Source organism: Podarcis muralis, chromosome 6, assembly GCF_964188315.1.
Source record: "Podarcis muralis chromosome 6, rPodMur119.hap1.1, whole genome shotgun sequence".
NCBI classification, from domain to species: domain Eukaryota; kingdom Metazoa; phylum Chordata; class Lepidosauria; order Squamata; family Lacertidae; genus Podarcis; species Podarcis muralis.
The window spans coordinates 41,939,000-41,951,432 of NC_135660.1; the positions used below are offsets into that span (position 1 = coordinate 41,939,000).

Genomic DNA, 12,433 nt, shown 5'->3' on the forward strand with positions numbered 1-12,433 from the left:
CAGCTGGGCCGCCAGATGTTCCTTGTTTTTAAAGGGTTGCCTCGTCTTTTAGACCCGCGGCTCCACACCATTGCTTATTCCTGCCATGTCGACCAGGCAGCCTTTTCCTCTCCTTGGTTCCTTCCCCAGCTGCTGCCTTGCAGGAGACTGCAGTCTCTGCGCTGTGCCCAGCTCCTCCAGCTCTCCTCCCCTCCTCACTCCACGGCTCCCCTGTATTCTGGCCCTGCCAGCCACAATGCCTCCTGACCCCTCCTCTCCTTAGACCCGAGCTTCCTCTTGGCCCTGCTCCAGCCCAAGCCCTGCCCCACTAACCCCCGTCCTTCCCCCAGGACATTGCCACGCCCAAACTGTCCATGCCATCACCTGTCCGCACCGTCATCGCTGCTGACTTTGACAATGACCAGGAGTTGGAGGTCTTCTTCAACAACATCGCCTATCGCGGCTCATCCGCCAACCGCCTCTTCCGGTGGGTGAGAGCCACGTGGCCACCAGAGGCTGGGGCAGTGGGCTCCCCATCTTACCAGGCTCCCGGGCACTGCAGGGAGGGTGACCCCCGCACCAGAGTCTGTGGTCAACCCGCTGCGTCCTTAGGAAGTCCTGCATGCAGAACTTGAGAATATGGGGCGAGGGAGGGGGGAGGGCTGGATTCTGCATCCAGAATCTAGCGCCTTTTAGTTCCCCCACTGCTGTGACCCACAGGAGGGCGTGTCCTATCCTGCTCTGCCCTCCCTCCGGTCAGCTGACAGAGCTGTGACTGAGCTCCTTCCTACACCGCTACTAATACAGCAGTTCTGTTCCGCCTAGACCACATCCCTGGAGGTTCTGGCTTTCACTAATTAGCACTTATGCACGGTTCCCATTAATTGTAGGCAATCAATGGCTCGTTAAACAGAGCCACTTACATTTCTCAGGCTAATAAAGTGATAGCAGCAGCATGTGGCAAATCTGGCCAGTCCGTGCGGAAACCTGTTGCTATGCGAGTGGGCAGGGCCCCTTTCTGGGAAGATAAGGATTTGGCAAGAGAGTGTGTGGGCAAAGGGTGGTGCCCACTCAGGAGTAGTGGTAGTAGGCTTGACTCCCATGACGGGCCCTTTTGTGGGAGGGAAGAGCATCTTCTCTGCACTGGCACACTCCCCTTCTGCCACAGGGTGGTCCGCCGAGAGCATGCTGACCCGGCCATCGAGGAACTGAACCCTGGTGATGCCGTGGAACCCGAGGGGCGTGGCACAGGTGGGTCTCCACAGTGTCTCTTGTGGAACATGATCAGGTGGCTTCGCTTAGCAGGAGTGGGCTTAGTGAACAGACGGGTTACTCTAACCACCAGAGGGCCTGGGGTGGGGGCTTGTTCCAAAATTTGTATTTATACTCCACCCTGCATATAAATAAGGTAAAGGGACCCCTGACCATTAGGTCCAGTCACGGACGACTCTGGGGTTGCGGTGCTCATCTCGCTTTATTGGCCGAAAGAGCCGGCATACAGCTTCCGGGTCATGTGGCCAGCATGACTAAGCCGCTTCTGGCGAAACCAGAGCAGCGCACGGAAACGCCGTTTACCTTCCTGCCAAAGCGGTACCTATTTATCTACTTGCATTTCATGCTTTTGAACTGCTAGGTTGGCAGGAGCAGGGACCGAGCAATGGGAGCTCACCCTGTCATGGGGATTCGAACCACCAACCTTCTGATCTGCAAGCCCTAGGCTCTGTGGTTTAACCCACAGCGCCACCCGTGTCCCCTGCATATAAATACCCAGGCACAAAACAACGACATCTAAACAACCAAAAATAAAGCAGAATAAATATCTAAGAGCAGCATAGCAGGCAACAGCAAGAACAGATAATCTGCTTCAAGCCCAGCATAACCATTACATACATATCACCAAAGTGACTGGCAGGCAAACAAACAGGTGGGCTTTAGCTTGGTGCTGGAATGACAGCAGAGTTGGTGCCAGGTGCAACTGTTGAGAAAAGGTGTTCCAAAGTTGCGGTGTCACCACAGTGAAGATTCTCTCTCACACCGCCACTCAACCTATTTCCCCTAGTGGTGAACCCTCCTTGCCTCTTCTGCCAGGAAGAATCCAGAGGTCTGATTGGCCGGCTTTTGGCTTCACCGTTAGCAGTTCCTTTAAAAGTCACACACTTCTTGTGTCCCAAAAAACTTACATCAACATCTGAAGAAGGGATCATCAGCAGGGGGATGGATGCAGGGAGCATCTCCTCACTGCAGAGACAGCAGGCACTCAAAAGAGACAGGAGAGAATTGGCAGAGCTGGGGGCTTTGGTGCCCCATGAAAAGATCAGAACTTTATGATTTGGTGGGTGGAGGGGAGAGAGACAAAATATCCTCTTGCCCCAACTCCAAGAGTTGACACATGCTTGGCCAACTCTTAGAGCAAAGCATGAAAGCAAAGTATTATTATTATTATTATTATTATTATTAATTTCAGCACTTTTCGCAAAACATCCCTAAGTGACCTTCAAAATATTAAAATACAAAACAACTTACCAAACAGTAAGAATTTATACCATATCATAACCCATAAAAATAATTAAAGTGTGCCTCCATCAAGAAGATGCAAGATGACTCCTACCCCACTAAAAGGTGAAACCAAGCCAGGCCAGAATCTTACTTCATGACAATTAAATTAAGATCCAGGGGTTGGCTGTGTGGAATTCCCACCCACCACCAAGACGCTGAAATCTTGAGTAACATTCGCAGAAATGATGTCGCCATTTACAAAGCATTTGGCACCAGGAACCGAAACAGTTTCTGGGGTGAACAGGCACACGGATGGTCAGTGTCAGTGGAGGCAATTTGGGTGGAATCATGGGGCAGAGATGTAAGAAGTCCTATTCCTTGACTCTCCTGCTGGATCTTATTCCAGCCATGCTTGTGGAAGGTGAATATGGTCCTATGGGTGCTAAACAAGACCTTTGCTTATGGACGTTGTGTCATTCCAGGGGGGGCAGTGGTGGATTTTGATGGCGATGGGAGGCTGGACCTGATCCTGTCACATGGAGAGTCCATGGCCCAGCCGCTTTCAGTCTTCAAGGTCAACGAGGTGGGTGCTGAGAGGTGCTCTTCACAATGCGCTCAGATCCCAGCCCACATCTGAGCAGGCATGGTCCACTCCTTCCTCCCTTTTGTGCCTGCTCATTCCTTGGCTGAGTCTGTCTGTCCATCTCCACAGGGTGCTGGCAACAACTGGCTGAGAGTGATCCCACGTACGCGCTTTGGGGCATTTGCTCGTGGTGCCAAGGTGGTTCTCTTCACACGTCAGAGTGGTGCCCATCTGCGTATCATTGACGGAGGGTCTGGGTACTTGTGCGAGATGGAGCCCGTTGCCCATTTCGGCTTGGGTGAGTGTGGAGGAGTTGGAAGCAGGGCTTGGAGCCTGAGTGGGGTGTGTGCCCTCCCAGGTCTCTTCTCGTCCTGTCCATCTTCACGGCCATCCCAATGATGCTTCTGAGCTTCCTGTATCCCATCTGCCGCTCATCCCTGATAATACCTGCCCTGCGCTACCAGAACACATTGCAAGCTATGCAGGCATTTGTTTCTGTCCTTCCTCCAACACTCCCTTCAGTTTGAAACCTCTGCCTCTAGGCATAATACCCCATCTTTGAGTCTGCTAATGTTGCTGAAAAACAGTGTAGATTTGGTGAAACCTACCTATCCCCAGTGTGCAGCCAGTGTGGTGTAGTGGCTAAAAGTAGTAGACTCGTAATCTGGTGAACCGGGTTCGTGTCTCCGCTCCTCCACATGCAGCTGCTGGGTGACCCTGGGCTAGTCACACTTCTTTGAAGTCTCTCAGCCCCACTCACCTCACAGAGTGTTTGTTGTGGGAGAGGAAGGGCAAGGAGAATGTTAGCCGCTTTGAGACTCCTTCAGGTAGTGATAAAGCGGGAAATCAAATCCAAACTCCTCCTCCTCCTCCTCCTCTTCTTCTTCTTCTTCTTCTTCTTCTTCTTCTTCTCTTTTTTCAAAACATTTGGAAAGTCTGCTTCCTGTCCTCATTTAAAAAGCCAGTGGCAGGAGCTTGCCGTCCTAAAAAGCAGAGCGGACGTGCGTTGCAGCGAGGCCCCTGCCTGCCCCCTCCAGCTGTTCCTGCAGAGGGGACAGCATGTCTCCACACCTCATTACTCTTCCACAGCCCCGAGGTGGCCCAGCTTAGTGGGGCCTGGCCGGGTTAGACCACGCTGTGAGTTGAGAAGCCAAGTGGCACGGGAAGTCAGGGGGCCCGTGCCCCACAATGCCCCACATCCCTGCTCACAGCTGGCCTTGTGCCCAAGAGCCATGCTAGTGTTGGCTCAGAGTGCTTGATGGAAGGACATGACCCTCATCACATCCCAAGTTCTTTCATCTCTGCAGGAAGAAATGTTTGAAAGGGGGGAGAGGGAAAGGAAAGCACAGACCACTGCATGAGAGGAAGATGGTTCTCTGGAGCAATTCAGGTCCCTGGGTGGGCTGCAGGGTTTTTTTGTTTATCTCTCCTGGGCTCAACCCTTCCTTGCTTTTCTTCCCTGTAGGACAGGATGAGCCTAGCAGCCTGGAGGTGACTTGGCCAGATGGCCGGGTGATCAGCCGGTCGATAGCAAGCAGCGAGATCAATTCTGTGCTGGAGATCCCCTATCCCCGGGACACTCCGGGATCACCCCTTACCATTCTGCCTCTGGAGGTGAGCCCTGCCTTTGCCAGCCATGCGCATCTTACTTAGAATGGATCCCTCCTCAATTTCACCCTTTCCTCTTTGAAACATTTTTCCATTTTCTCATCTCACTGAGAAAAAGGGCCATGCAAAATCCTGTTGGAGGCTCTGTGCTGACAGAGGTATTATTTTTGTCCCCTTAGAAAGGCAAATTGCAAACCTAAGCTGTGTTTCCTGCATAAGGCATGTCAAGAATCCTTGTAATAAGGACTCCCTCCAATAACAAATTCAGTGCCCCCTTGTTGAAAGAAACGGACATCAAAAGAGCCACTGAGGGTGTCTCAGCAGGCAAAGGGGAATCCTGAGCTTCGCAGAAGTGCAAATAAATAAATCTAAACATAAAATATCAAAAGAGGGCAATTCCCTGTCTCTTAAAAGAAAGTGAAGGCTGAGTGTGTTCACTGGTCCCTAAGATTTGCGGTTCGCAGAGTGTCATATAAAAAAACCAAATGGAAAATGGGAGAGAGTGACTTGCTTTAGCTGTTTGTGACTTATAGCATGAGGAAAGAAGATGCACTGCAATATTTTTTGTACGGGCCTCTTCTCCCTTCTTAAGAGTGATCTGTGGTGGTTGAGTGCCTGTCAAGTAAAATGGGGCCACCCAAAATTAAGACAGAGACTTCCAAGTAGTTGGAGGGGGCACTAGATTTGCAGAAGAAGTTACATTTGGGGTTTGAAAGAAAAGGACAAGCTCACAGGCTACTATTGGTCAAGGTTTTCTCTCTCTTTCAAATGTCATTTTCTTTTAATGGACAAACTTGGTGTTTCCTTGCCCAGTTAGGCAACAGCCTTCCCAGGAGGGTGTCCACTTTCACATACACCCCCCCAAAAGAGGACACAATCAAGTTATACATATAGATGCAAACTGAAAAACAATTACTATCATTTAAACAGAAATACAGGTGGGAAGACTCTGGCCAGGTAACCTGTGTATCTGCTCTGGCTGCTGTTTAGATGCTAGCTACAGGTTCAGGGCCCCTGCTCACTTCCCCTTCTTAGAGTGCCTTATTTTTAAACTGGACTTGGACCAACCAGACCGTCGATTAGAGGACTCCTTGAGGCTGATCAGCTGGCCTAATTTCCTACTCCTCTGTTATGGGGTGGCATACAAATGCCACTAATAACACCAGTTATTTGAGTCTGTTCCCGTTGAGTGGTCTGTTTTGGAGCTCCCTGATTTGTGGCAGCAACAGTTCAAGTGATCAGGGAGGCTGTAAACCAGCCGAAGGGGCCTTGGTGTGCTAGACAGATAATAACTGAAATGACGTTTCTACAAAATGTGCTTCCGTCAGCTCAGTGAATTTCAACACTAGAGTTGCAGCGGAAGGAGGCACAGAATGGCTAGACAGTCCGTGCCAAAAAGTTCTGCAACACGACTTCTTCAGCTCTGGCTGCAGCAGGAATTGCTGGAGTTATTCCTAGTGAAGTGGTCCAGAGCAGACTTTGTCCTTCCCCTGCTCTGCTTCCTCTGCTGCCATCTGTCAAGTTGACCAATAAAGGCTGCTGAAGTTTGCAGAGAGAACCTGAATTTTCACTTGCTTTGAAGAAAGGTCTGGATATGAATTTGTACACCATCACCAGATAGTTGGACCAGTCATGTTCAGGTGGATGGGCAGCCAGACAAGGGCAAGCTATGTAGGTTAGATAACCTCTCTGTTTGGTGGATGCTGAGTTGTGAATTCTCCGTGTTCAGTGGCAAATTTACTAGATGTTAAGAGGACCTGCATCTACACCATGGAAATGATCAAGACTTGCTCCTGCCCATCCTCCCAAAGAAGCCCACTATCCAGAAATCTGATGTGGGTCCTTTACTGTGCATTATAGGAAATCACTTGCAAAGGATGTCCCATTTTCGTTTTTAGAGGAAGCGGCTCTGAATGTGAACCCATTTGTACATATGGATTTTCCCCTTCCATTGAAGTGAAGTGGAAAGGCCACGTGTCCAACGGGTTCCATATGTGAATCACAGAGTCTGGGTTTGGGTAGTCTGGCTGTAGCATTACTCCCACTGCTACACAGAAATGTTATAAATACTGGAGAGATGTGGAGTTGCAGCAAAATATGCCATCCCCTTCGTCACAGATCTTAAGAAGTCTAGAACAGCATGCAACCGACCCTTTCCTTCTTTGCTGCCCAGATTGCAGGACAGTGAATTTGCCCATTGCAAAACACTAGGAGGTGAAGAAATAGGCGCACAAGGCAATTGAGACCTTGGGGAATGATTGGGGAACTCATCTCATCTCCTGCCAGCTGTGAAAGCCCAGCCTAGGTTCCCCTGCTGTTTTAAAGTGTTGAGCAGAAACTTTCTGTATACCTTTGAGAACTGAGATGATAACAAAAAGAGACTTAAGGGCTGAGAGCTACCACATTAGCTGCTATATGGTCTGAGGCAGCCACACAAACCCCCCGATTTCCTGGAAATAGCATCTTGGAGGAGGCAAGGTAGAGAGGGAGCCGAGGCTGGGAGGCAATTAGGCAGCACACGGATAACACATTTCTCTCTTTCCCCCGCAGTGTGGCCAAGGCTTCTCTCAGCATGAGAACGGGCGATGTGTTGGTGAGTCACCTGCAAGGGCCAGCTCAGTGAATGGTGCTCGGGTGCAATTTCCTCTACCCACAACTGGGCTCAATGGGGCACGAGGCGGGCTCTTTGTGGCAGCCGTCCACAGCTGCACAGCGGTAGTCTCTGGGGATAAAGGAACAGCCCAACCATGGTGTTAAGAGGCTGTTGTTAGAATCTGTCCTGTCCTGGGCCTCCGTCACACTCTCTTTCTCTCTCTTTACCCCCCTCCGTCCCTCCACCCGCCCTCTGCCCCCTTTTCTCAGATATGGATGAGTGTGCAGAATTCCCCTTTGTCTGCCCCAGGGGCAGGCCCATCTGCATCAACACATATGGCGGGTACCGTTGCCGCAGCAACAAGCGCTGCAATCGCGGCTTTGAGCCCAACGAGGACGGCACAGCTTGCGTTGGTGAGTGATGGCTTTGGCAGAGCAGAGGGAGGGAGAGAGAGAGGCGCTCCCCACAGGGGCTGAGCCCTCCCTTGAAGCCACCCAAGCGGTGAAAAGTTTACCTGAGGCTGGGTTTTCTTTATTTCATAATCCCAAGAAGGGAAGGAGCAAGGGAAAGCAGTGAAGCCAGTGAGGTCCTGAGCTTGGAATCACGATCTCTGTATGTTGACCAATGAGAAGATGGCATGGGGTGGGGTGGGGGACACTGTAGTGCCTGCTTTGTATGCCGTGTTAGGATGCCTGAGCAAAGGAGGAGAAGCAGTAAAGTGTACCTTCGGGCCAAATATGACATCTGGCATCAGGCATGGGTCTGGAAAAGCGTAATAGTTGCCGAACAGCTGCAAAGCAGTGGGCAAAGAGTGCAATTTGCAGGGATGTGTGGAAATGGGTGCTTAGTCCTCCCCACACACAACTGTTGCTTTCCTCTGTATGTTCAATGGTAGGTAGGGTTACCAGGCCCTTGTCAGGCAGCAAACATTTGGTTCAGCCCCTGAAGACCTTCCTCTTTGCCAACTGCCACTAACTCTTGCCTTGTCTTTGTCTTTGTCTTTCTTTCCTTCTCTCTGTCTCTCTTTCTGTTTCCCTCTCTGTGCAGCTCAAGTGGCCTTTTTTGGTGGATACCCTTCCTCAGGGAGCTGGCTGGGCCCCATCTTGCCCTCTGCCCCTCTTCTTCCACTTTGCCTCGGACTCTGCTTTCACTCCTATGCACTTTAAGCCTTGCCAATAAAGGACAAAAAGCAGCCTTTATAGATGGAAGTGGCTTCCCCTGTACTCCTCCCCTCCAATCTCTCTCATCCAGTCTTCTCATGGTGGTCCCTGGGAACATGGACTGAGGTGGGGGCAGCCATCTTTGCAAAGGGCACTACGCAGCCCGGCGGACGACACTCTCTCACTAGTGTCACACCCCTTGCATGTTTTCTGAGAAAACAAGACAGGGCAGAGGCCCCACCAATGCTTTGTCTCCTCAGAGTGGCTGCCATCTTCCTAGGAGCTTGCCTTTAACCAAGATGGCCGCTCCCGCTGGTAGTTGCTTGCTTGGTTAAAACTGATAACAGTTACCCTGTGCCTGCTGGTTTGGCCTGTGACATGATTGCTTCCCTTCCCTCCTCCTCCTCCTCCTCCTGCTCCCCCAGCCCGACTGGACCGGGATTCACCTTGACCTTGTCTTACCAGTGTGTGTCTGAAGTTTGAACCCACCCGGTCTCTCAGCTCACTCCACCCAATAAACTCTACACTGTCTATAAGCACCTGCTTGCAGCTATGCTTGGGGCTTTGGGTGGGAATGCGGGGCCACAACTTATATTCAGAAGATCAGCGTAGGCCAAGAATGAGGTGGTGCCAAGCTGTGTGCCAGTTTCCTTTTGTGAGAGACATGTGTGAACCTTCAGGGAGGTGGGTAGCCATAACAGCCGCAGGGCAAATGACTGCAGGCATTTGCACGGGACTTTGGCTACACACGAAGAGGCTTCAACTGCATGTTGACTATTTGCCTCCCAGCCAAGGCCATGCCATTCTACTATTTAGTAGCTCAGTTGTTTGAGCTGTGGTGACTTCTTCCCTATGCAAACAGCTCGACCAAAATCTTTAAGCCCTTGCAATTTCTATCACGATTGCAGAATCTGTGGTCCTCCAGATGTTGTTGGAGTCCTACTGGCCCAATAGTCAGGGATGATGGGAGCTGTAATCCAACAACAACTGTTTTTTGTTAGATTATTCTAATGCATAACATGCACACAACAGAAGTGAGCAAAGCGCTCCATACCAAAGATTGTTACAAGGCAAAGGTAAGGGCGTCACATGGAAAACAGGTTTCCAGCATGGCCAATGCCTATTATACTATGAACACCATAACTGTGAAGGGGATATGCATGTTTGTAAATATGCAATGCATATGTAAATAAAATGAATAAAAATGGGCATTACCCAGGGTGTCTTGATTGGCCATGATTTCTCCTTTGTGTTGATGGCTGTGCATTTCCCATTCTCAAGTTATTGTGCTCCTGCCTTAGACACACTGAAAAACATGGTTGCTACAAAAAGCATTCAGCAAAGGAAGCCTAGAAGGCTCAGGCAAGCGATTTGTGCCACAAACCAGGAGGGGGAAAGGGGAAAGGCAGAAATCCATGTAGGTACCAATCAACCTGACTTGGCAGAAGATACCTTCACAAACCCTTGTGAGGGATCAAACCATTATCCTTGGACTACAAATCTGGATGAGCTTATGTTAAAATATATTGCAAGAACTAGAACTCCCAAAGTTCTTCATTGGTTCAGATTAAAATCCAGGCCAGAGAAGGACTAAAAATGTCCCGTGTTCCTGCCTCCCATCCATCACTGCCCCTTCATTTCCATGCTTTTGTTTGTGTGTGTGTGTGCTTCAGTAGTCGAAGGGAGAGGACAGTTGGCATGCTGTGTGCCAGATGCAAGAAGCACTGGAAAATGTAACTCTCCAGTAATCTATACCAATAGTTCTGGGAAACTACATTTCCCAGTACACCTTGTGTCTAACACAGAACCATAGCAGCATGCAGACAGTAGAGAGGGAAGGGGAGAAAGAGACCCCTCTCTGTTTTCCTGCTGTTGGAGGAGCAGCAAAGACACATGCAGAGGAACAAGGGGCTTGAGAGGGCATAGACAGGTGAATGGGTATGGGTTGCCATTGTGAGGGTTTGGATAAATTTATGGATCTTGTTATTTTGGGGCACAAGCGTGTCTGAAACAGGCTTGGAACTGAGTTCAACATCCCTCTTAACTATTTTCTGAATTAGGGGTGGGATAGTTCATTCCTGCTCCCCATTCCCTACCCAGCTCAATTCCAAACCCAACTGCAAAGTTCATTCATCACTACCAATGAGTGATTTTTTTATTATTATTAAGGAGAGAAAAGAAACTCACACCTTTTGGGGAGGGTTAATTATTTCCTGACCACATTTGACTGTTCCTGAAACCTAAGATGATGCTTCTCATTCAACACCCTTCATAAGTTTATCTGGCTCTCTTTTGACTAATGACATTACTCTTCCTGCTTCTAGAGATACAGTTTCAGAATTTCATTCCATATATCTTTGTCTCATTTGCAGCCTAAATATGCTTCTTGCGGAGAGAACAGATCCCTTTGCTATTTTTGCTCGTAGAATCCTAGGACTGGAAGGGGTCTTGTAGGCTGTCTTCTAATGTGGGGAGCCTGTGGATTGCTCTCTGCTTAACTACAATTCCCATCATATCTAGCCATTGGCCATGGTTTCCGGGACTGATGGGAGCTGCAGTTTAGCAGAATCCCCACTCCTTACTTGATGCAGGAAATCTAAAATTACATCAAAATTAAACCCAAAATTCCAACAGTCAGCCATTCAGCCTCTGCTTAGAACATGTCTAGGGAAGGAGGGCCCAATCCCCACTGGACATGATTAGTTCCATTGCCAAAGTTCTCTTAGCACTGAGAAGATTCTCCTAATGTTCAACCAAAATCTACCACCCAGTAATTTACATCCATTAGGTCTACTTCTGTCCTCTGGAATGCAGAGCTTTTGTGGTTCTTCAGCTTAAACAATCCTCTCTCCAATATGATGTAGAATCAAATCCAAGATATCATGACCTCTTGGGGCTCTCCTCTAGAGGATTCTGTTTCCTGAAGCCTTTATTTGTTTGCCTGTCACATCTCTGGCATTGTTGCCAGGACCCACATCTTCCTGATGGGAAATTCAGTTGGCCTTGCACTGCTGTGAAGCCTTTGTCCTCTTGAAAAGCAGAACTGCTTTTTCTCTGCAACCGTTTCACCTGTACAGAAGGAGCTGATCGATTTGGCCAGGCTAAGCCACAGAACAACAAGCCTCAAAGTCTGGTGTCGCCAAGAAAGCACCATTGCTACAGCACATCATTTATTTGCTGCATTTCATGAGGGTCAGAACAGCTTCCCTTTTATCCATGTGCTGCGTGTTGCATTTCTGCTGAGGACTCATTCAGTTGTGAGTCCACAGGGCAATTTTGCAGGAAGGTGTGTACATAACTAATGATTCTATCCCACCCTAGCCTCTTCCTATCCCTGACCTTCTCCATCACTGTTATCTGTGAAACTAACACAAGAAACATAGTAAATAAGAGGCAGAGAGGAGGCAGGGCAGCAAGAGCTCCACATCATGGCTGATTAAAAAATCCCCCACCTGGTCTTCTGCACTAGGTATGGGCTTACCTGCCCTAAAGATCACATTTGAAATACACCTTGGGCAGGAAGCTAAAAAGGCTGGACGCAATTGTTCAGGGATAATTTGAATCTGGGAAATCTTTATTTACAGTGTGTGTAGAGAGTGGGAAGAATCACAGAATGGTAGAGTTGGAAGGAACCCAAGGGTCATCTAGTCCAACCCCCCTGCAATGCAGGAATCTCAGCCACAGCATCCATGACAGGTGACCATCCAACCTCTGCTTTTAAAAACCTCCAAGGAAGGAGAGTCCACCACCTCCCGAGGGAGACTGTTCCACTGTGGAACAGCTCTGACTGTCAGAAAGTTTTCTCCTTTCTTGTAACTTGAAGGCATTGGTTTGATGTGGGGCTCCAGATTCTGAACAGCTCATCTGGGGAGAGCACAGGTTCCAGTCCAGGTTGGAGATTGGATCGGCCATTTGGTAGCCCATTAGGTGCCTTCCAGTTCCATGATCCTGTGCTTCTGGCCTCATTTTAAACCCTCAGAGGTCTTTGCTGCTGATTTATATGGCCATATTTCT

General features: G+C 49.3%; 1 protein-coding gene across 3 annotated transcripts in view; it reads left to right on the forward strand.

Annotated features, from left to right (window-relative positions):
- Positions 1-12,433, forward strand: part of CRTAC1 (cartilage acidic protein 1) — a 37,469-nt gene that overhangs the window by 22,596 nt on the left and 2,440 nt on the right. For 2 of the 3 annotated variants that reach the window (XM_028730577.2, XM_028730578.2), the window contains exons 8-14: positions 330-466; positions 1,148-1,230; positions 2,958-3,058; positions 3,188-3,356; positions 4,524-4,672; positions 7,217-7,259; positions 7,529-7,672. In XM_028730577.2, coding sequence (XP_028586410.2) covers positions 330-466; positions 1,148-1,230; positions 2,958-3,058; positions 3,188-3,356; positions 4,524-4,672; positions 7,217-7,259; positions 7,529-7,672 — 826 coding nt within the window. Of the gene's footprint in view, positions 1-329; positions 467-1,147; positions 1,231-2,957; positions 3,059-3,187; positions 3,357-4,523; positions 4,673-7,216; positions 7,260-7,528; positions 7,673-8,306; positions 10,041-12,433 lie in introns of those variants that run through there. The other variant, XM_028730579.2, reaches the window with a different exon arrangement.